The 22,247-nt window shown below is 41.0% G+C and overlaps 1 protein-coding gene across 1 annotated transcript in view; it reads right to left on the bottom strand.

Annotated features, from left to right (window-relative positions):
• The window catches only part of RNF175 (ring finger protein 175), a 63,949-nt gene that overhangs the window by 19,367 nt on the left and 22,335 nt on the right, over positions 1–22,247 (bottom strand). The window contains exon 5 of the mRNA XM_052655045.1: positions 8,703–8,857. Coding sequence (XP_052511005.1) covers positions 8,703–8,857 — 155 coding nt within the window. The remainder of the gene's footprint in view (positions 1–8,702; positions 8,858–22,247) is intronic.

The following is a 22,247-nucleotide window of genomic DNA, read 5'->3' as shown; positions in this document are numbered from 1 at the left end:
TGTGAGATAATATTTCATTGTGGTTTTGATTTCCATGTGATTTGATTTCCCCGGATGACTGATGAGCATCTTTTCATGTGCCTGTTGGCCACTTGTATGCCTTCTTTGGGAAAATGTCTATTCAGGTCCTTGGCCCATTTTTAAAATGAATTGTTTGGTTTTTTAATATAGAGTTGTATGAGTTCTTCATATATTTGGAGATAAACCCCTTATTGAACATATCATTTTCAAATATCTTCTCCCATTTAGTTGGTTACCTTTTCATTTTTGTTGATGGTTTCTACTGCCACGTAAAAACTTTTTAGCTTGATGTGGTCCCATTTGTTTACTTTTGCTTTCGTTGCCCTTGCCTGAGAAGACAGATCAAAAAATATTGCAAAGACTCATGCCAAGGTGTGTCCTGACTATGTTTTCTTCTAGGATTTTTATGGTTTCAGGTCTTACACTTAAGCCTTCAATCCATTTTATTTTTGTATATAGTATAAGAAAATGGTGTCGTTTCTTTCTTTTACATGTAGCTGTCTGGTTTTCCCAACACCATTTACTAAAGAGACTGTCTTTTCTTCATTGTATTTTCTTGCCTCCTTTATTGTAGATTAATTGATCACATTAGTGTGGGTTTATTTCTGCACTCTCTACTCTATTTCATTGATCTAAATGTCTATTTCTGCCAGTACCATACTGTTTTGATTACTATAGCTTTGTAGTTTGGTTTGAAATCAGACAGTGTGATACCTCCAGCCCTGTTCTTCTTTCTCAAGATTGTTTTAGCTATCTGGAGTCTTTTGTGGTTCCATACAAATTTTAGGACTATTGGTGAAAAATGCCATTGGTATTTTAATAAGGATTGCATTGAATCTGTGGATTGCCTTGGGTAGTATGGATTTTTAACAATATAAATTCTTCCAGTTCATAAGACCAGTATATCTTTCTATTTACTTGTGTCATCTTCAAGTTATTTTATCATTGTCTTAGAATTTTCCAAGTACAGGTCTTTTACTTCCTTAGGTAGGTTATTCCTAGATATTTTATTCTTTTTGATGCTGTGATAAATGGGACTGTTTCCTTACTTTCTATGTTTCATAGTTCATTGTTAGTATATAGAAATGCAACATGTTTCTTTGTATTCATTTTATATCCTGCAACTTCACCAAATTCATTAATGAGTTCTAGCAGTTTTCCAGTGGCATCTTTAGGATTTTCTGTGTATAGTACTATGTCATCTGCGAACAGTGGCAGTTTTACATCTTCCTTTCCAATTTAGATTTCTTTTATTTCTTTTTCTTCTCTGATTGCTACGGCTAGGACTTCCAGAACTGAATTGAATAAAAGTGATGACAGTGTGTACTCTTGCTTTGTTCCTGATCTTAGAAGATAACTGTTCAGGTTTTCACTGTTTGAATATGAGGTTAACTGTGGGTTTGTCATAGTATTTATTATGTTGAGGCATGTTCCCCCTATACCCACTTTGTTGATAATTTTTATAAATGGATGTTAAATTTTGTCAAGTGCTTTTTCTGAACCCATTGAGGTGATCATGTGATTTTTTTTATCATTTGTTTAGTTAATGTTCTTTATTGTGTTGATTGATTTGTGGCTGTTGAACTGTCCTTGCATCCCTGGAGTAAATCCCACTTGATCATGTTGTATGATTCTTTTCAATGTATTGTTGAATTTGAATTCCTAATATTTTTTGAGGATATTTGCATCTATGATCATCACGGATACTGACCTGTAATTTTCTTTTTTGGTAGTGTTTTTGTTTGGTTTTGGTATCATGGTAATACTAGCCTTATAGATTGAGTTTGAGAATGTTCCCTTCTGTCTCTCTCTCTTTTTTTTGAATAATTTGAGAAGTTTAACTCTTCTTTAAATGTTTGGTAGAATTCCCTGTGAAACCATCTTGTCCTGGATTTTTGTTTGTTGGAAGCTTTTTGGTTACTGATTCAATTTTATTACTAGTAATTGGTCTATTCAGATTCTCTATTTTATGTCGATTCAGTCTTGGAAGACTATATGTTTCTAGCTATTTATTCATTTCTTCTAGGTTGTCTAATTTGTTGGCGTATAATTGTTTGTAGTAGTCTCTTATGATTGTATGTTTATGGTTGTAATTTCTCCTGTCTCATTTCTGATTTTATTTGGGCTCTCTCTTTTTCTTGATGAGACTGGCTAAAGATGCATCAATTTTGTCTCTTTTCAAAGAAACATCTCTTGGTTTTGTTGATCTCTTTTATCTTTAAAAGTCCCTATTGCATTCATTTTCACTTTGCTTTTTATTATTTTCACTCTTTTACTAACTTTGGGCTTTGCCTGTTCTTCTTTTTTTCTGGTTCCTTTAGACTTAAATTTAAGTTGTTTATTTGAGATTCTTCTTGTTTCTTGAGGTACACCTGTATTCTTATAAACTTTCCTCTTAAACCTGATTTGCTGCATCCCATAAGTTTTGGACCTTTGTGATTCCATTTTCATTTGTCCTGAGGTCTTTTTTGACTTCCTTTTTTTTATTGCTTCATTTACCCATTGGTTGTTTAGTAGCACATTGTTGAGTATCTATATGTTTGCATTTTTTCCAGATTTCTTCCTGGAGTTGATTTCTATTTTTATATTATTATGATTAGAAAAGATACTTAATTTATTGACACTTGTTTGACATATGGCCTAGCATGTTATCTATCCTGGAGAATGTTCCATGTGCCCTTGAAAAGAATTTGTATTCTGCAATTTTTGGATGCAGTGTTGTATACACATCTATTAAATTCATCTGATCTAATCATTTAAGGCCCATATTTCCTGATTGATTTTCTATCTGGGTGATCTATTGATATAAATGAAATATTAAAGTCCTGCTAATACAGTATTGCTGTCGATCTCTCCCTTCATGTCTGTTAATATGTGCTATATGTATTTAGGTGCTCCTATCTTAGGTGCATGATGCTAAGTCACTTCAGTCGTGTCCGACTCTGTGCGACCCCATAGATGGCAGCCCACCAGGCTCCCCCGTCCCTGGGACTCTCCAGGCAAGAACACTGGAGTGGGTTGCCATTTCCTTCTCCAATGCACGAAAGTGAAAAGTAAAAGGGAAGTCACTCAGTCATGTCCGACTCTTCGCGACCCCATGGACCACAGCCCACGAGGCTCCTCTGTCCATGGGATTTTCCAGGCAAGAGTACTGGAGTGGGGTGCCATCGCCTTCTCTGAACTTAGGTGCATAAATATTCCCAAATGTTATATTCTTTTCTTGGACTGACCCCTTTATCATTTTGTAGTCTTTGTCTTTTGTTTTGGTCTTTGTTTTAAAGTCTATCATTTCTGATGTAAATATTGGTATCCTAGCTTTCTTTCACTTTCCATTTAGAAGGAATGTATTTTCCATCTTTTCACTTTCAGTCCCTGTGTGTTTTTAGATCTGATGTGTATCTCTTGAAGCTAGCATATAGATGGGTTTGAGTTTTTAATCCATTCAATCACCCTATGTCCTCTAATTGAGTATTTAGTCTATTTACATTTAAAGTTCTCATATATATTTACTGCCATTTTGTGAATTGTTTTTTGGTCATTTTTATAGTTCCTTTCTCCTTCTTTTATTCTCTTCCCTTACAGTTTAGTGATTTTCTTTAGTGTTTGCTTAGAGTTCTTTTCACTTTATTTTTTTGGTATATCTATTGTGTGTTTTTGGTTTGTGGTTCATGAGCTTCATATATATGGACCTGTGTATAAATATATATATAGGGATTTGTTTTGAACTGATGGTCACTTATTTGAATGCATTCTAAAAGTATTACATTTCTACTCCTCTCCAGCCCATGTTTTATGGGTTTGACATCATATTTTATACCTTTTTGCTTTGGGTATCCCTTAACTACTTATTGTAGTTATAATTTATTTTACAGATTTTGTCCTTTCATCTTCATATTGGTGACTGATCCACTGCCTTCACCAGTGGATTTACCTTTATCAGTGAGTTTTTTCCTTCATATATTTTCTTATTTCTAGTTACGGCTAGTTGTTCTCCACTTGAAGAAAACCCTTCAACATTTCTTGTGAGGCTGGTTTAGTGGTGATGAACTCTTAGTTTTAGCTTATCTGGGAACCTCTTTATTTCTCCTTTGATTCTGAAGGAGAAATTACCTTGTTGGGAAGAGTATTCTTGTTTGCAACTAAAAAAAAATCCTTTTAGCCCTTTAAATATATCCTGACACTCTCTTTTGGCTTGTAAAGTTTCTGCTGAAAAATCAATTTATAGCTTTAGGAGGGTTCCAGGGATTGGGGGCAGGAGGAGAAGGGGACGACAGAGGATGAGATGGCTGGATGGCCATCTCACGACTCGATGGATGTTGAGTTTCAGTGAACTCCGGGAGTTGGTGATGGACAGGGAGGCCTGGCGTGCTGCGATTCATGGGGTCGCAAAGAGTCGGACACGACTGAGTGACTGAACTGAACTGCACTGGTATGTCACTCATTTTCCTTGTTGTCTTCCAAATTTCCTCATTATCTTTAACTTTTGCCATTTCAACTGTGGTTTGTGTTGATGTGGATCACTTTGGGTTCATCACGCTTTGGATTCTCTGTGCTTCCTGGACCTGTATATGTGTCCTTTCCCTGGCTTAGGGAGTTTTTCTTCAAAGACGTTTTCTGTCATTTTCTTTTCTCTCCTTCTCAGACTCCCATAGTGTGAATGTTAGTATACTTGAGGTTGTCTCAGAGGCCCCTTAATGCATCCTCATTGTAAAAAATTCTTTTTGTTGTTGTTGTTCTGACTCAAGGACTTCTACTGTCTTCCAGTCACGGACCCGTTCTGCTGCATCATCTAATCTGCTATGGACTCCCTCTAGTGTACTTTTTGTTTCAGTTATTATATCCTTCAGCTCTGATTGGTGCTTTTATATTTTCTAACTATTTGTTGAAGTTCTCCCTGTGTTACTCCATTCTTCTGAGATTTGTGAGCATTTTTATGACCATCACTGAACTCTTTATCAGACAAATTGCTTATCTCTGTTTCATTATTTTTTTTTTCCTGGAGTTTTATCTTGTTTTGTTCTTTTGGAAAAAAAAAATTCCTTTGTCTCTATTTGACTTTTTGTGTTTGTTTCTATGAATTAGGAGGCGTGGCTTTGGCACCAGCATTGCTGCGGACTGTGTTTCCAGGCAGCTTGGTAAGCTGGTTTGGACTGGAGTGGGCGTGGGCTGGGGATTTCCCACGGTGTGCCTGGAGCCAGTGTTATTTTAAAAAATGCTGTGCTTCACTGTGAGTCCCAGTTAAAAGGGATCTTATGAAACATTATGATTTAAACGAGGATTTGTGACCTTATCTGAGAAATGACTTGTCATTTACATTATTTCTATGGTGAAATGCTTTCTCTGCTTCAAGCGATTGACATACCACCATTATCTAGACAGCATTTGCCTATAGGTGTAGTCCTGTCCCATCAGGGGGGTCAGCAATGGGGAGTTACCTGGAGCAGGAAACTCCCAGGGGCTGCAGAAGGTGTCTCAAGTGACTGTGAGGTTGTGTAACCTATAAAAGGGGCCAGAGAGGACTTTGGGGGTCTTTCTGCCACAGTGGCTCCTTGGGCTACTGGCCCTTATTACTTGGTGCTGAGCACTGCGGAGCACTGCTCAGTGCATGAGATAAAGGCAGAAGTTAATGCTGCCAAAAATGGCGATGTGGGAAAAGTGGCTGCTCTAAGAGGATTTTCCCTCCACCCTCACAACACCTGTTAGCGCCAGAGTGGGCTTCCTTCAACTCCACACATATTCTCTGCCGTGAGGGTCCCTGCTCAAGGCTGTGCCAGCATTAGAGGTGTGTCTGCTTACTAATGGTTTGAACTGCAGGGTTTCTCTATGCAAAGCAGCTGGTTTCCATAACTAAGCCACAACATGCTCCTGGGGCAGGGGCTTTGCACTCCAGTAGTCTGTGGCTTCGGAGAAGGCAACGGCACCCCACTCCAGTACTCTTGTCTGGAAAATCCCATGGATGGAGGAGCCTGGTGGGCTGCAGTCCATGGGGTCACTAAGAGTCTGGCATGACTGAGTGACTTCACTTTCGCTTTTCATGCATTGGAGAAGGAAATGGCAACCCACTCCAGTATTCTTGCCTGGAGAATCCCAGGGACAGGGGAGCCTGGTGGGCTGCTGTCTATGGGGTCGCACAGAGTCGGACACAACTGAAGCAACTTAGCAGCAGCAGCAGCAGCAGCAGCAGTCTGTGGCTTGATTCTGGGCTCCCTGACTTACTGCTGTGGGACTGTGGCCCCCTGCTTAGCTTTTCTTCCTACAATTTCTTCATTTATGAAGTGGGGGAGGGGGGCAGGTAACACCAGCTCCTAAAGCTGTCCTAAAGATTATGTGAAAAAAATGTAGTCATATTTAAAAGAACTGACGTGTTAAATGTTCAGTATGTCATATCATTGTAATAGATGTGTTATGTTTTCCAAACCTACGCTTCCCTTCACCCACTCAAACCTTCCTGTTTATTGGCAGTATGAGTTTGTAGAGCCCAGAACTCCCTTGCTATTCAAATTACACTGGAAACAGATATGCCAGATTAGAAACTGCGTTCGTGTCAGAGCAGCCTCCACAAAGGGAAGCTTGGCTGTGAGCTGGAATTGATGTGATCGGTCCCAGCTCTTTGTGGCTGGCCTGTGGCCTGTGTTTGAGCCTGAATATTGCTTGACCGAAATCTGACTGTAGTAGAGAGGAAACCCACTTCCCTTCCTCTGTCCTCTCTCCCACAGCAGGGCCTTGGTATACTCTGGGAGAGGAATAACCAGTTTTTAAACTGCATTGGTACTAGAGATGCCTCTTGGGTTTGCCCTCTGCACCATGCGAATCTGCTCTGACCAGCTTTCCTCACTTGTCATGAAGTCCTCCACTTCCAAATGGAACACAGTGAGACTCACCTATCATGAGATGAGGAAGCAAGCATCCATAAAGACCCTTAGGGCATACTATTTCTCATGACCCGGAGCTTCTTTATCCAGACTGCTTTTCTGGAAGGAATGGAGCCCTAATATGATACTCCCATTGTCTCTTAAAATGTTAGTGGAGCATCTTGGCTCTCAGACTGTGCCAAAGCTAGGAGCTGAGGGGCAGGAAGAAGCTGGAGGAGGAGAAGCGGAGGGCATGGGGCTCTGGCCATCTGAGATATAGGAGCAATGAAGCGTCAGGAGGTGTTTTAGGTATTGGAGTTCCTCTTCACGGGCAGAGAAATAGCTCAGTGTTTAGCCCAGGCAATTCATTAAACAGTAGAAAACTGAAGCATTCTCACTGAAACAGAATGTTAATTGCATTCAGGAGATGAAAACAAGTACATTTTAATTCATTCAAAATGTAGATCTCTTTCACAAGTCTTAATTTATAAAGTGTATCGCATTTTGTAAGAAGGAGAAAGGGTACTGTATGCTTATTTGCTGATGGGTAAGCCAGGCCCGACAAAGGCTGTGTAAAGCCCTAAACTGGCCAGCTTAGAAGATTTTTTAATATCACCCTAAAGCTGTTCCCTAAGTGGGATTAAACTAAAACACTCATAAACCTGAAATTCATTTACTTGAACGTCAGCTTTCATCATTACATTTATTTATCTGGTTTCTCTCACTGAATATATTTTCCTTCTCTAAAGCAGAAGTAAAAGTTGATATCTGCCTCCCCCACTTCTCTAGAGGATTACAAATAAGCATGCAAATGGCTAAATAATCATAAAAATATTTCATGGATACTTCTGATTTATTCTCCAACACAGATCAAAACCTGACATTGTCTTATTACCACTGAACACTACACATTTTCTCTTTATCTCATCAGTTTTATCTGAATTGGATTCAGATCTTGTCTATAGAACACAGAGAGCAAGAACAAATTTGTGGACACATTATGAGATTATAAACCCTTTGGAAAGATTAGTGAATGATCCGATGGAATTACATACATTTCAAGAGGTTGGCTGCTGCTGCTGCTGAGTCACTTCAGTTGTGTTTAACTCTGTGCGACCCCATAGACAGCAGCCCACCAGGCTCCCCCATCCCTGGGATTCTCCAGGCAAGAACACTGGAGTGGGTTGCCATTTCCTTCTCCAGTGCATGAAAGTGAAAAGTGAAAGTGAAGTCACTCAGTCGTGCCCGACTCTTAATGACCCCATGGACTGCAGCCCACCAGGCTCCTCCATCCATGGGATTTTCCAGGCAAGAGTACTGGAGTGGGTGCCATTGCCTTCTCCAAGAGGTTGGCAGTGGTAACTAAAGTGAGCGTTGGAATAGTAAAGCCTCATTTGTTATGTGAGTAATAGCTTGTCTGTTGCTTATGATTTATCAGATGTGAAATATGTCCATAGTTGTTAGAAGTACAGACTTCTCTTATTTTATGATAAAATGTCTGTGACCTGACTTAGCATAGAACCCTATAAAATGCTGAGCTAAAAATCAACATGCAAATAGTGCTCTAGAAAATTTAAACAACGGTTTCACTTCTCTTCCTCCTGGCCTTTACTAGCTATTGTCTAAAACTATAAAATCTACAGGCATGTCTGAATCCCCATTAAATATGAATGTGAATGCACAGCAGTAGAGCAAGTCTCCAAACAGTTTTGCAACAAAGGGTCAAAGAGGTGTAATACCCTACCCCCCATCAGGAAAAAGGAAATTAAATATACTTTCTAATGGTTGAAATGAAGGGTGTGCTGAGGAAGGAATGAATGAAATACATACCGTGGTGTTCTCCCTGAAAGGGGTTTTCGGGTAGCTCTGAAGAGGATGTAGCTGGTAATAACTGAGAACATCCCCCACATAGAGAGAAATCGCCACCAGTAAAGTTTTATCGTGAAATACAAAGGGACAACCCACATCTGCAACAGGGTCACCAGCTGTCAGAAAGATGAACAGAAAGTCTCCTTCAATAACTGAGGGCCAGACGGCATGTCTACTATTGATAATTTGGAAGCTACTCTGGGTTAGGGGGTCGGGCAGCCACCTTCACCACCCTGTCTGGGACATGGCGTCTGGTTCACCACCCCACTGCAAGCTGTTCTGTACATGCAAGGCTCTGAAGTGCTGGGAACCAGCACGGGAGATCCCACCCATGACAAAGGTCATGAGGAAGAGGCCTGACAGGCAAAGGTGAGTCAGGTCTCAAGGGGTCCTCTGCCCAAGCATCTACCCCGAAACCAAAATCTGTCCGTTTACCGTCTGCTATACTACACTCCTCTGACATTAACAGGGGGCTATCCCCGACCACCTTTCTCTGGAAAAAGTTAACTTAGAGCTCCAGTTAGTCTCCTGCATATAAAAGGAGTGTCTCAGCTCAAACCCCTCTGATGGCTCTCTAACTTGCCTGACAGGTTTACCCAGACTTTTACAACTATGCATGTGATTGTTTACAGCCTCCCAACTGGGAGAGGCACGGGAAGCTTAAAACATCTTAAAGATAGAGAGTCTTTTAAAGAGCTAAGAATTATATTGGTGAAGAGTTTCATTGTTGAGTTAATGATTGCCACCAGACCTCCATATCCTTTATCTTTTAGGGACCTGGGAGGATATTAATCAATGTAATTGGGATGCAGAAATAGGAATATAGTAGTTTTGATGTTAGCAATACTAGACTTTTGAGTTAATGAATTTTCTCTTTGTTATAAATCACTGTACTCTTCTTTCTTTGTTATAAATCATTGTATCCTTGCTATGTAAGAATGTAACTTTATTTAGTGCTTTCTGAGAGTGGCACCAGACTTTGGAAAGAACGACACTTTTAGGGCAAATAAGTTTTCTGGTTGACGGACCCTTATCAGAAAAGGGTCATAAAATGCTAATAGGCCTCCTGGCCAGAAGATGATGTAACCAGAGAGAAAGCCTGGTCTTGATAAGGGTCAGGGCTGCTGACCCTGCATGACTTTGTATTTTCCATTATTCTCTATGTACAGCTTAAGGTATATAAGCTCCCTGGAAAAAATAAAGTTTTGGGCCTCACCTCATCATTGCTTGGCTCCCCCATGTCAATTCTCTCTTTCTTTCTCTCTCTTTTTCAGGCTGATCCCCTGGAGCACAGCGGCTCGCTGTGTTCACTTCTCTGCCCGGGCTTCTAAGACCCACGTGAGAGGGAGCCCAAGGCGGGGCACCCTCCGCTATTCAAGTGGGCACCTGTGGCCTACGTGAACGGTGTAAGTCCCTTGTCTTGGGACTTTATTGGCTTTCTGTGTAAATCAAGGAATATCAGCCTCTTTCTCTCCTCTATTTTCTTAACTGCAACATTCTTTCCTTATCTCTCTCTATATTTCTAAGTAAATAAATAAATCTCAGTTGCCAATGCTGTCTATGCTTTGGATACCCTGGATCCAACTGGGGCTGGACCCCCGGTATTGAAGGGCACAGTTATTTGAACATTCAGATGGGAAATAATCCAAAATATCCATCTTCCATTACCTCCTGCAGATATTTCAGATGGAATGAACTTTAGGCTGCAACAGCTCTGTGCTGTTGGACAAAAGATTGCACTTTAGTTGTAAAGTTGGGGACCACAATGCCTGCTTTCCTGTGTTGATTCAAAGTGAAAGTGTTAGTCACTTTGTCGTACCTGACTCTTCGTGACTCCATGGACTGTAGTCCAGCAGGCTCCTCTGTCCATGGGGTTTTCCAAGCAAAAATACTGGAGTGGGCTGCCGTTCCCTTCTCCAGGGGATCTTCCCGACCCAGGGATCGAACCTGGGGCTCCTGCATTGCAGGAAGATTCTCTACTTTCTGAGCCACCAGGGTGGGAAACAAATGACATCACAGCTGTAAGGGATCTGGAAGCATCCTAGGCTGCAGGGAGCAGGGGCTATAGTTACTGTCACAGCACATATACACACGCACAGCGATGGCCAAGGAGGAGGTGGTGTCAGGGCACGTCACGTCAGGGACCCTCCTGCCTTCTGTCCCAGCGCACTGTGTGGGGCTAACCCTTGCATCCTGACTGTGGGGTGACCTTGCCCCTGATGACTGGATCTGTAAATCACCATTTGCTTCTTGTCTTTTCTCTTCAGTTACGGGTGCCCTTTCCAGGTGGTTCCAGATGGGAATAAAACTCTTTCCTGTCCCTTCTATGTGTCAGTGGCATACGCCACTGACCTGAGTCCCAGCAGCCTTCAGAAGGTCCCTTAAGTTGGCTGGCCTCAGTTCTGCATGGCAGGAAACAGGACAGACTGAACTGATGGGCTGTGGGTCAATGACATGATACAGTTACCACAGTGATACTTTTACTCTACAGATCAGGCCTAATGCCAGCTACTCACCTCCTGGTAAAAAGCAGATTGGTTGGAGAAGGGAAAGGCTACCCACTTCAGTATTCTGGCCTGGAGAATTCCATGGACGAAGTCCCTGGGGTTGCAAACAGTCAGACATGACTGAGCGACTTTCACTTTCACTTTTTTCACTGGAAGAGTAGCAAGAACCCTTGGTCTTTTATGTTGTAGAACATTCGACTAACTGCCTATATTTGCTCAGCATTAATATATGAGGCGCAAGGCAAAGACGGTTGTCTCATGTGTGGAGTTAAATTGGTAATATTCTGTTCAGGAAGATTCTGAGCCTGGGTCCTGTCTGAGCAGTGAAGAGTATCATGATCAATTAATTATGTCTGCCAGTGATGTGGAAAGAGTTGTCAGAGCATGCATGTCACACGTCTATCATCTGAGTATAAAAAAGACTAATGTTGTTTGCTTAGTTTCTTCATCTTTGTGATTAAAAATAGGCGGCTTAGAAAAAAGTTTATGGGTATACTTTTGGGTCCTTTAATAAGAATTTTGTTACAGTAGTCTCAAGGTCAATAATCAGAATTATTTGATAGAACTTCAAGATGTAAATGAAATGCAGCCTTTCTTCTTCCCATGTCAAAAAAGAAGACATTTTCCAGGCTTTTTATTCTTTTTAATTCTTCTTGAATGGGCTGGATCTGAAGTCTTCTTAGAGTTGCTCTGAATTTTCTTTCAAATTACATACAAGATGGTGGAGTAGAAGGACGTGTGCTCATCTTCTCCTGTGAGAACTTGAAAATTGCAACTTGCTGCTAAACAACCATTGACAGGAAAATTCTGGATTCTTTTTTTGGATCCTACCAAAAAAAGATATACCACATCCAAGGATAAAGAAGAAACCCCAGCAAGATGGTAGGATTGGCAAAATCGTGTTTAGAATCAAAACCCCATACCTGCCAGAGATGCTCAGAGGGCCCAAACAAAACCTGCTGCACACCAGGACCCAGAGACTCCACAGAGACTGATCTGCTCAGCCTCTGGCTGAGGAGGCCTTACCAATAGCTGAGAAAAGAAGAGAAGCAAAAGGCAAAGGAGAAAAGGAAAGATATGTCCATCTGAATGCAGAGTTCCAAAGACTAGAAAGGAGAGATAAGAAATGCAAAGAAATAGAGGAAAACAATAGGATGGGACAGACTAGAGATCTCTTCAAGAAAATTAGAGATACCAAGGGAACATTTCATGCAAAGATGGGCTCAATAAAGGACAGAAATGGTAGGGACCTAACAGAAGCAGAAGATATTAATTAAAAAGAGGTGGCAAGAATACACAGAAGATCTTCATGACCAGATACCCATGAAGGTGCGATCACCCACCTAGAGCCAGACATCTTGGAGTGCAAAGTCAAGTGGGCCTTAGGAAGTATCACTACAAACAAAGCTAGTGGAGGTGATGGAATTTCAGCAGAACTATTTCAAATCCTAAAAGATGATGCTGTTAAAGTGCTGCACTCAATATGCCAGCAAATTTGGAAAACTCAGTAGTGGCCACAGGACTGGAAAATGTCAGTTTTCATTCCAATCCCAAAGAAAGGCAATGCCAAAGAATGTTCACTACTGCATAATCGCACTCATTTCACATGCTAGTAAACTAATGCTCAAAATTCTCCAAGCTAGTCTTCAACAGTACATGAACCAAGAACTTCCAGATGTTCAAGCTGGATTTAGAAAAAGCAGAGGAACCAGAGATCAAATTGCCAACATCTGTTGGCAATAGAAAAACCAAGAGAATTTCAGAAAAACATCTACTTCTGCTTTATTGACTATGCCAAAGCCTTTGACTGTGTGGATCACAATAAACTGTGGAAAATTCTTCATGAGATGGGAATACCAGACTGCCTTACCTGCCTCCTGAGAAATGTGTATGCAGGTCAAGAAGCAACAGTTAGAACCAGAGATGGAACAACAGACCAGTTCCAAATTGGGAAAGGAGTACAACAGGAATGTATATTGTCACCCTGCTTATTTAACTTATACGCAGAGTACATCATGCGAAACGCTGGGCTGGATGAAGCACAAGCTGGAGTCAAGATTCCTAGGAGAAATAGCGATGACCTCAGATATGCAGATGACACCACCCCTCTGGCAGAAAGTGAAGAGGAGCTCAAGAGCCTCTTAGTGACAGTGTAAGAGGAGAGTGAGAAAGCCGGCTTAAAGCTCAACATTCAGAAAACTAAGATCATGGCATCCAGTCCCATCACTTCATGGCAAGTAGATGGGGAAACAATGGAAACAGTGACAGGCTTTATTTTCTTGGGCTCCAAACTCACTGCAGATGGTGACTGCAGCCGTGAAATTAAAAGATGCTTGCTCCTTGGAAGACAAGCACAGCATATTAAAAAGCAGAGACATTACTTTGCCAACAAAGATCTAGTTAAAGCTATGTTTTTTCCAGTAGTCATGTATGGATGTGAGAGTTGGACCATAAAGAAAGCTTCAGTTCAATTCAGTCGCTCAGTCATGTCCGACTCTGCGACCCCATGAACTGCAGCACGCCAGGCCTCCCTGTCCATCACCAACTCCCAGAGTTCACCCAAACCCATGTCCATTGAGTTGGTGATGCCATCCAACCATCTCATCCTCTGTTGTCCCCTTCTCCTCCTGCCCTCAATCTTTCCCAGCCTCAGGGTCTTTTCAAATGAGTCAGCTGTTTGCATCAGGTGGCCAAAGTATTGGAGTTTCAGCTTCAACATCAGTCTTTCCAATGAACACCCAGGACTGATCTCCTTTAGGATGGACAGGTTAGTGCTGAAGAATTGATGCTTTTGAACTGTGGTGTTGGAGAAAACTCTTGAGAGTCCCTTGGACTGCAAGGAGATCCATCCAGTCAATCCTAAAGGAAATCAGTCCTGAATATTCATTGGAAGGATTGATGCTGAAGCTGAAACTCCAATACTTTGGCCACCTGATGCGAAGAACTGATTCCTTAGAAAAGACCCTGATGCTGGGAAAGATTGAAGGTAGAAGGAGAAGGGGACAGCAGAGGATGAGATGGTTGGATGGCACCACAAACTGGATGAGTTTGAGCAAGCTCTGGGAGTTAGTGATGGACAGGGAAGCCTGGTGTGCTGCAGTCCGTGGAGTTGCAAAGAATCAGACATGACTGAGCGAATGAACTGAACTGAAATCTGCTCTCAGAGAACACTACAATTGTTATCATATATATGAATTTGAGGGGAAGGAATGGCAACCCACTCCAGCATTCTTGCATGGAGAATCCCCATGGACAGCGGGAGCTCAGTGGGCTACAATCCATGGGACTGCAGGGTCAGACACAACTTAGTGAGTAAGGACAGCACGACACAGCATATGCATTTGAACAAAAATACACATGGTGAAGGGCTCTCCTGGTGGCTCAGATGGTAAAGCGTCTGCCTGTAACGCAGAAGACCTGGGCTTGATCCCTGGGTTGGGAAGATCCCCTGGAGAAGGAAGTGGCAACCCACTCTAGTACTCTTGTCTGGAAAATCCTATGGATGGAGGAGCCTGGTAGGCTACAGTCCGTGGGGTCGCACAAAGTTGGACACGACTGAGCGACTTCACTTTACGTTGCTTTTTTTATATATGGAGAAAATCTGAAGTAACTGTTTGGAGAGTTTAGGAAAAGATAGCTTACAACATCCTTTTTTTGTTTATAAATTTCAGGCAGTACTTTCAGGGAAGATTAATATTCATTACTTCCGCCTGAATTAATCAGATCATTGCTTTCATTTTCCATCCTATTTTGTAGGTATGGCCAAAGCTAATGAATGAGTTTGCACCTTTATTTCTGAAACTGAAATAAATATGTATATGTGTATCCAAACAGGTAAACCAAGTTTTACTGAAGGAAGCAGAATAGTTTTCATGAGGGCCCCAAACCACATGCTAGGGAACCAGGACTTAAGAGATGTTTCCTTTGGCACTCAGCAGCAACCACTTTTAAGATTTTTATGTGGACCATTTAAAAAGTCTTTCTTGTATTTGTTACAATACTGCTTCTGTTTTATATTTTGGGTTTTCTTTTTAGTGAGGCCTGTGGGATCTTAGCTTCCAACCAAGGATTGAACCCACACCTCCTGCATTGGAAAGGGGCCGATTGCCAGGGAAGTCGCTGACTCTACTATTGATAATGACAGTGTGCAGTCCTTCAAAAAAGTCTTCTCAGTATTTAGGTCATTCATTTCTTAGAAGTGATCACCAAGATTGTTATCTATGATGAATTATAGATTTTGGCTTTTTTAAGTTCATTATTCTGGCATTAAAGAAGGAAATGGACATGAACCCCATCTTTCAAAATCTGATCATCGGTCATTTGCATTTTTCATCTTTTTTGCTTTCAGTTATGATTCACCTTTACATTTACCCTGTAAAATGCTGATTTTTAAAAAAATGAATAACTAAGATTCAGTTCATTTTAATTTAGAGAAACTATCATGTTCTATATTTTATACTTTAGATTATAAATCAAAATTTATAAAACTAATCCCTTTCCTCTAATCAGTGGTGCTATGCTCTAACTATAGTTTGAAGCAATGAGTGGATTATATTTTTATAAAGCTAATTCTTTCCCTGTAGAGCTGGAAGTCTGACCCATTTCTAGAAGATGCCAAACTTCTTTTACTTGATGCCTGGATTTAATTAACAATAAATAACAATGTTGAATTTATAGACATGCTACTTTTTAAAAATAGGCCTTGGAGATGAGAAATAAAAGGAAAGTAAAAAATCATTATGATGTATTATGTATGCAAATATTAATTTCTTGACTATCTTTAAAGTGGAATACTCAGAGCCCTGTTTTCTCAACATGCAAGGGGAAAGGTCAGAAGTTTGCATTATGAATTCAATAACTGCATGTGAAGTCATTTTGAAATGATGGCCACATTTCAAAGCAATTTAAAAGATTCTTTATCAATTTCCAGAAGAGTTAGAACTGCTCATTTTTAATAGTAACTGCCACATGTGAAATGTAGGAATGTTGTGCCTCATAAGTAAGCACGTGACATATGTGAAACCGAGGTGCGTACATGCAGAGGAGGAAGCCTGGCAGCTGGGACGCGTTAGTAACGCCGGAGGGGTCAGCATCTGGGCATGTGTGGATGAAGCACATCTGCATTCCTGGCGAAGGGCAGCCCGTGCATCTGGCTCACATCACCCTGCCCTCCCCACCCACACGTCACGGCAGGAGGAACTTCCCGACTAAGACGCTGCTGAAAGGTACCATGTTTGTTACTGTAGCCAGGCACACAGTGCAAATGAAAAGAGCTGCTAATTATGTCAAAACAAAGGAATCTCTTCATTTGTCTAGTTGTACAGAATGTTGAATGAGTCACACAGTATGAAAGGAGAGAAAAAAAGGAAAGAGAAAGTTAGGTGATGCTCTCTGCACTGCAAATCCCAAACTATCTGCAACCATTCGTGAGTGTGTCTGTATGTGTTTGTATGGGTGGGGCTGGATGCGGAGCAGATGTATGCTCAGAGGGAAGCTGAAAATTATCATGAGAATACCTGATGCCAGGAAATACTGCTGCTACCAGTTCAAACAAGTGTGGAATCCTGGCATATGAAGGGCTCTCAGAAATTCACTCGGTCCATATTTCTATCTTCAAGTCAATTGACTTGATTTGCTACTTAAATTCTTAAAGGGGATTCTGCAGATGCATATATATATATGTATATATAGCGCACACACGCGCACACACACACACACACACACACACACACACACACACATATATATATAGCTCTAGTGGTAAAGAACTCGCCTGCCAATGCAGGAAACAGAGGAGACACAGGTTCAATCCCTGGGTGGGGAAGATCCCTTGGAGGAGGGCACAGCACCCTACTTCAGTATTCTTGGCTGGAGAATCCCATGGACAGAGGAGCCTGGCTGGCTACAGTCCACGGGGTCGCAGAGAGTCGGACACGACTGAGTGAGCACACCTGCAAACGCAGCTATGGACATGTTAGTGTCTTGTCTCATTTTCAAAAGATTGGATCAGATAATCCTTTATTGGAACAATAATATGTTCTAGTGTTTCACAGCTGTTATTAATAGGAGTAAGTCTGATTTAAATAGAGCAACTTTTCAGACTGTGGCAAAGTATTTGCCTGTGTATTGAGGCAAGTTAACAGCGGGATGAGATGGGTGGATGGCATCACCGACTCGATGGACATGAGTTTGGGTAAACTTTGGGAGTTGGTGATGGACAGGGAGGCCTGGCGTGGTGCGATTCACGGGGTCGCAAAGAGTTGGACACGACTGAACGACTGAAGTGAACTGAACTGAACAGTATGTTTGAAGACAAAATTCTGTGTATTTCGTCATCAGGCTTTCTACTGATTTGAAGAGCGTAGAAAAATTCTTTTTTGGTGCCCCACCCCCATTTCTTACAAATATGAAAAATAGGATACATAAAAGAAGGCAGAGAGGGTGCTATTGAATGAAGCTTTATTTTTAATTAAATGCTGCTAAAAGGATCTGGAAGTAATTTAACGTTGAGGCTTTGCCTATGTTCTACCATATCAACACTAGCAGCTGCAAAGAGAAAAATTCAAATATCCAGATGCTCAGTCGACACTGTGCTAAAATGTGTCTGAACCTTTCAGATATTAAGCAGTATCTCAAACAAAATATCAAACCTTTCCTACTTTCTACTCACATATTTTGGCATCACCTAGGAGCAGTTAATGGCATATTTTCTTTTTTAAAAATTTATTTGTTTTAGTTGGAGGACAACTACTTTACAGTATTGTGGTGGTTTCTGCCACACCTCAGTATGGATTGGCCGTAGGCATACCTGTCCCCCTATCCTGAGCACCCCTGCCTCCCTCCCCACTGCAACCCTCCAGGTCGTCACAGAACACCAGCTCTGGGTGCCCTGAGTCACACACCAAACTCACACTGCTTCCTGTTTTATACATGGGAATGCATATGTTTCAATGCTATTCTTTCAAATCAACCCACTCTCTCCCTCTCCCACTGAGTCCAAAAGAATGTTCTTTACATCTGTGTCTCCTTTGGCTGCCTTGCAGGTAGGATCGTTGGTACCATCTTTCTAGATTCTGTATATATGCATTAATATATGGTATTTGTCCTTCTCTTTCTGTGGATAGACATAACCTATTCACTCTGTGTAACAGGCTCAAGGTTCATTCACCTTATTAGAACTGACCCAAACGTATTCCCTTTTATGGCTGAGCAATATTCCATTGTGTATATGTACCACAACTTCCGTATCCATTCAATCTGTCAAGGTTGCTTCCATGTCCTGGCTGTTGTAAACAGTATTGCAATGAATATTGGGGTACATGTGTCTTTTTCAATTCTGGATTCCTCAGGGCATATGCCCAGTAGTGGGATTGCTGGGTCATATGGTAGTTTTATTCCTAATTTTTAAAGGACTCTCCACACTGTTCTCTATAGTGGCTGTATCAATTTGTGCTCCTACTAACAGTGTAAGAGGGTTCCCTTTTCTCCACACTCTCTCCAGCATTTACTGTTTGTAGACTTTTTGATGGCGGTCAGCTAAAGAATGAAGGTAGAACACTTTCTGACACCGTACACAAAAATAAACTCGAATGGGTTAAAGACTCAGATCTCAGACCAGAGACTGTAAACCTCTTAGAGGGAAACGTCAGCAGGACACTCTCTGACATAAATCACAGCAAGATCCTCTGTGACCTACCTCCTAGAGTAATGGAAATGAAAACAAGAATAAACAAATGGGGCCTAATTAAACTTAAAAGCTTTTGCACAATGAAGGAAACTGTAAGCAAGGTGAAAATACAACCCCCAGAATGGGAGAAAATAATAGCAAACAAACAATTGATGAAGAATTAATCTCTAAAAGATACAAGCAGCTCATACAACTCAATACCAGAAAAATGAACAATCCAATCAAAAAGTGGGCAGAAGACCTAAACAGACATTTCTGCAAAGAAGACATACAGATGGGTAATCAACTTTATTTTCTAAATAACCTATTTCCTTTGCTTTAGGTATTTATGATAAGCTGCTCTGATGTACACAGCTCCTACAGAAATACAACTGAACCAGTCTAGAGAAATTAAATGAGCATTTCAGAAGACAGACAAATTTGTTAAAAACTGTATCTGAAAAAGTTCTGAGCTTTTGGATTTATCTCTTGCTGCTGAAGAACATGGTTCAAATTATGCAGGAAATAATGTGAAGGTAATAATACTTTATGCATAACAAATAATACTGTCAGGGCATAAGTTTATGTAAAATAATAATACCTTCTGGGTACAAAGGTGTTCACACATATTGTGTGTACTTCCTACTTTTTCCCTAACTTCCTCTGCTTTTAAAAAAAATCTGTAAACTCCCACCCCTGCCATTTTTCACTGATTTACAGAGTTGTCCATCCCAGTACACATAAATAGGACCATCAGAATTTTTTAACCCATAGCCCGTGGGAAACAACCTTGTCAACAAGTGATCCTGTGCAGTTCCCATTGCCTTCATCTTATGGACTCCTCTAGTTTCCAAAGGTAGGGTGATCTCAGTTTCCAAGACAAACCATTCAACATCACAGCGGTCCAAGTCTATGCCCCAGCCACTGATGCCGAAGAAGCTGAAGAGAATGATTCTGTGAAGACCTACAAGACCTTCTAGAACACACACACGCACGCACACACCAAGATGCCCTTTCATCACAGGTTATTGGAATACAAAAGTGGGAAGTCAAGAGATACCTGGAGTAACAGGCAAGTTTGGTCTTGGAATACAGAATGAAGCAGGGCAAAGGCTAACAGAGTTTTGCCAAGAGAACATGCTGGTCATAACAAACACCCTCTTCCAACAACACAAGAGAAGCCTCTACACATGGACATCACCAGATGGTCAATACTGAATTCAGATTGATTATATTCTTTGCAGCCAAAGATAGAGAAGCTCCACAGTCAGCAAAACAAGACCTGGAGCTGACTGTGGCTCACATCATCAGCTCCTTATTGCAAAATTTAAGCATAAATTGAAAAAAGTAGGGAAAAACACTAGACAATTCAGGTATGACCAAAATAAAATCACTTACGATTACACATTGCAAGTAACAAGTCAATTCAAGGCATTAAATCTGGTAGACAGAATGCCTGAAGAACTATGGATGGAGGTTTGTCACACTGTACAGGAGGTGGTGACCAAACCCATTCCCAAGAAAACGAAATGCAAGAAGGCAAAGTGATTGTCCAAGGAGGCCTAACAAATAACTGAGAAAAGAAGAGAAGCAAGAGTCAAAGGAGAATGGAGAGTTCAAGAGAACAGCAAGAAGATATTAGAAAGCCTTCTTAAGTGAACAATGCAAAGAAATAGAGGAAAATAATAGAACGGGAAAGACTAGAGATCTCTTCAAGAAAATTAGAGATACAAGGGAACATTTCGTACAAAGATTGGACAATAAAGGACAGAAATGGTATGGACCTAACAGAAGCAGAAGATAGTAAGAAGAGGTAGTAAGAATACGCGGAAGAACTATACAAAAAAGATCTCCACGACCCAGATAAGCATGATGGTATGGTCAACTCACCTAGGGACAGACATCCTGGAGTGTGAAGTCAAGTGGGCCTTAGGAGGCATTATTAAGAACAAAACTAGTGGAGGTGATGGAATTTCAGCTGAGCTATTTCAAATCCTAAAAGATGATGCTGTTGAAGTGCAGCACTTAATATGCCAGCAAATTTGGAAAACTCAGCAGTGGCTACAAGACTGGAAAAGGTCAGTTTTCATTCCAATCTCAGAAAGGCAATACCAAAGAAGGTTCAAATTACTGCACAATCGCACTCATTTCACATGCTAGCAAACTAATGCTCAAAATTCTCCAAGCCCGGCTTCAACAGTATGTGAACTGAGAACTTCCAGATGTGTACAAGATGGTATCTTGTAAGCTGACTTTAGAAAAGGCAGATAAACCGGAGATCAAATTGCCAGCATCCGATGGATCATAGAAAAGGCAAGGGTATTCCAGAAAAATATCTACTTCAGCTTCATTGACTATGCTAAAGCCTTTGATTGTGTGGATCACTACAAACTATGGAAAATTCTTCAAGATATGGGAATACCAGACCACCTTACTTGCCTACTGAGAAACCTGTATGCAGGTCAAGAAGCAACAGTTAAGAACTGGAACAATGGACTGGTTCAAAAGTGGGAAATGAGTACATCAAGGCTGTCACCCTGCTCATTTAAGTTATATGCAGAGAACATCATGTGAAACGCTGGGCTGGATGCATCACAAGCTGGAATCAAGATTGCCAGGAGAAATATCATCAAACTCTGATATGCAGATGATACCACTTTAATGGCAGAAAGTGAAGAGGAACTAAAAAGCCTCTTGATGAGGGTGTAGGAGGACAGTGAAAAAGCTGGCTTAAAATTTAACATTCAAAAAACTAAGATCATGGCATCCAGTCCCATCACTTCATGGCTAATACTTGGGTAAAAAGTAGAAACAGTGGCAGATTTTATCTTTGGTGGCTCCAAAATCACTATGGACAGTGATTGCAGGAATGAAATTAAGATGCTTGTTCCTTGGAAGGAAAGCTATAACAAAACTAGACAGTATATTTAAAAGCAGAGACATTACTAACAAAGTTCAGTATAGTCAAAGCTATGGTTTTTTCAGTAGTCATGTATGGATGTGAGAGCTGGACCAAATGTGAGAGCTGGACCATAAAGAAAGCTGAGCACCGAAGAATTGATGCTTTTGAAATTTGGTGCTGGAGAAGGCTCTTGAGAGTCCCTTGGACAACAAGGAGATCAAACCTGTCAATCCTAAAGGAAATCAACCCTGAATATTCATTGGAAGGACTGATGCTAAAGCTGAAGCTCTAATACTTTGGCCACCTGATGGGCAGAGCCAACTCATTGGAAAAGACTCTGATCCAGGAGAAGGGGGTGACAGAGGATGGGATGGTTGGATGGCATAATCAACTCAATGGACATGAGTTTGAGCTAATTCTGGGATATAGTG

This window comes from Budorcas taxicolor, chromosome 17, assembly GCF_023091745.1.
Source record: "Budorcas taxicolor isolate Tak-1 chromosome 17, Takin1.1, whole genome shotgun sequence".
In the NCBI taxonomy this organism is placed as follows: Eukaryota; Metazoa; Chordata; class Mammalia; order Artiodactyla; family Bovidae; genus Budorcas; species Budorcas taxicolor.
The sequence above is the reverse complement of the archived record's forward strand: the minus strand, read 5'-3'. Positions and strand labels throughout refer to the sequence as shown.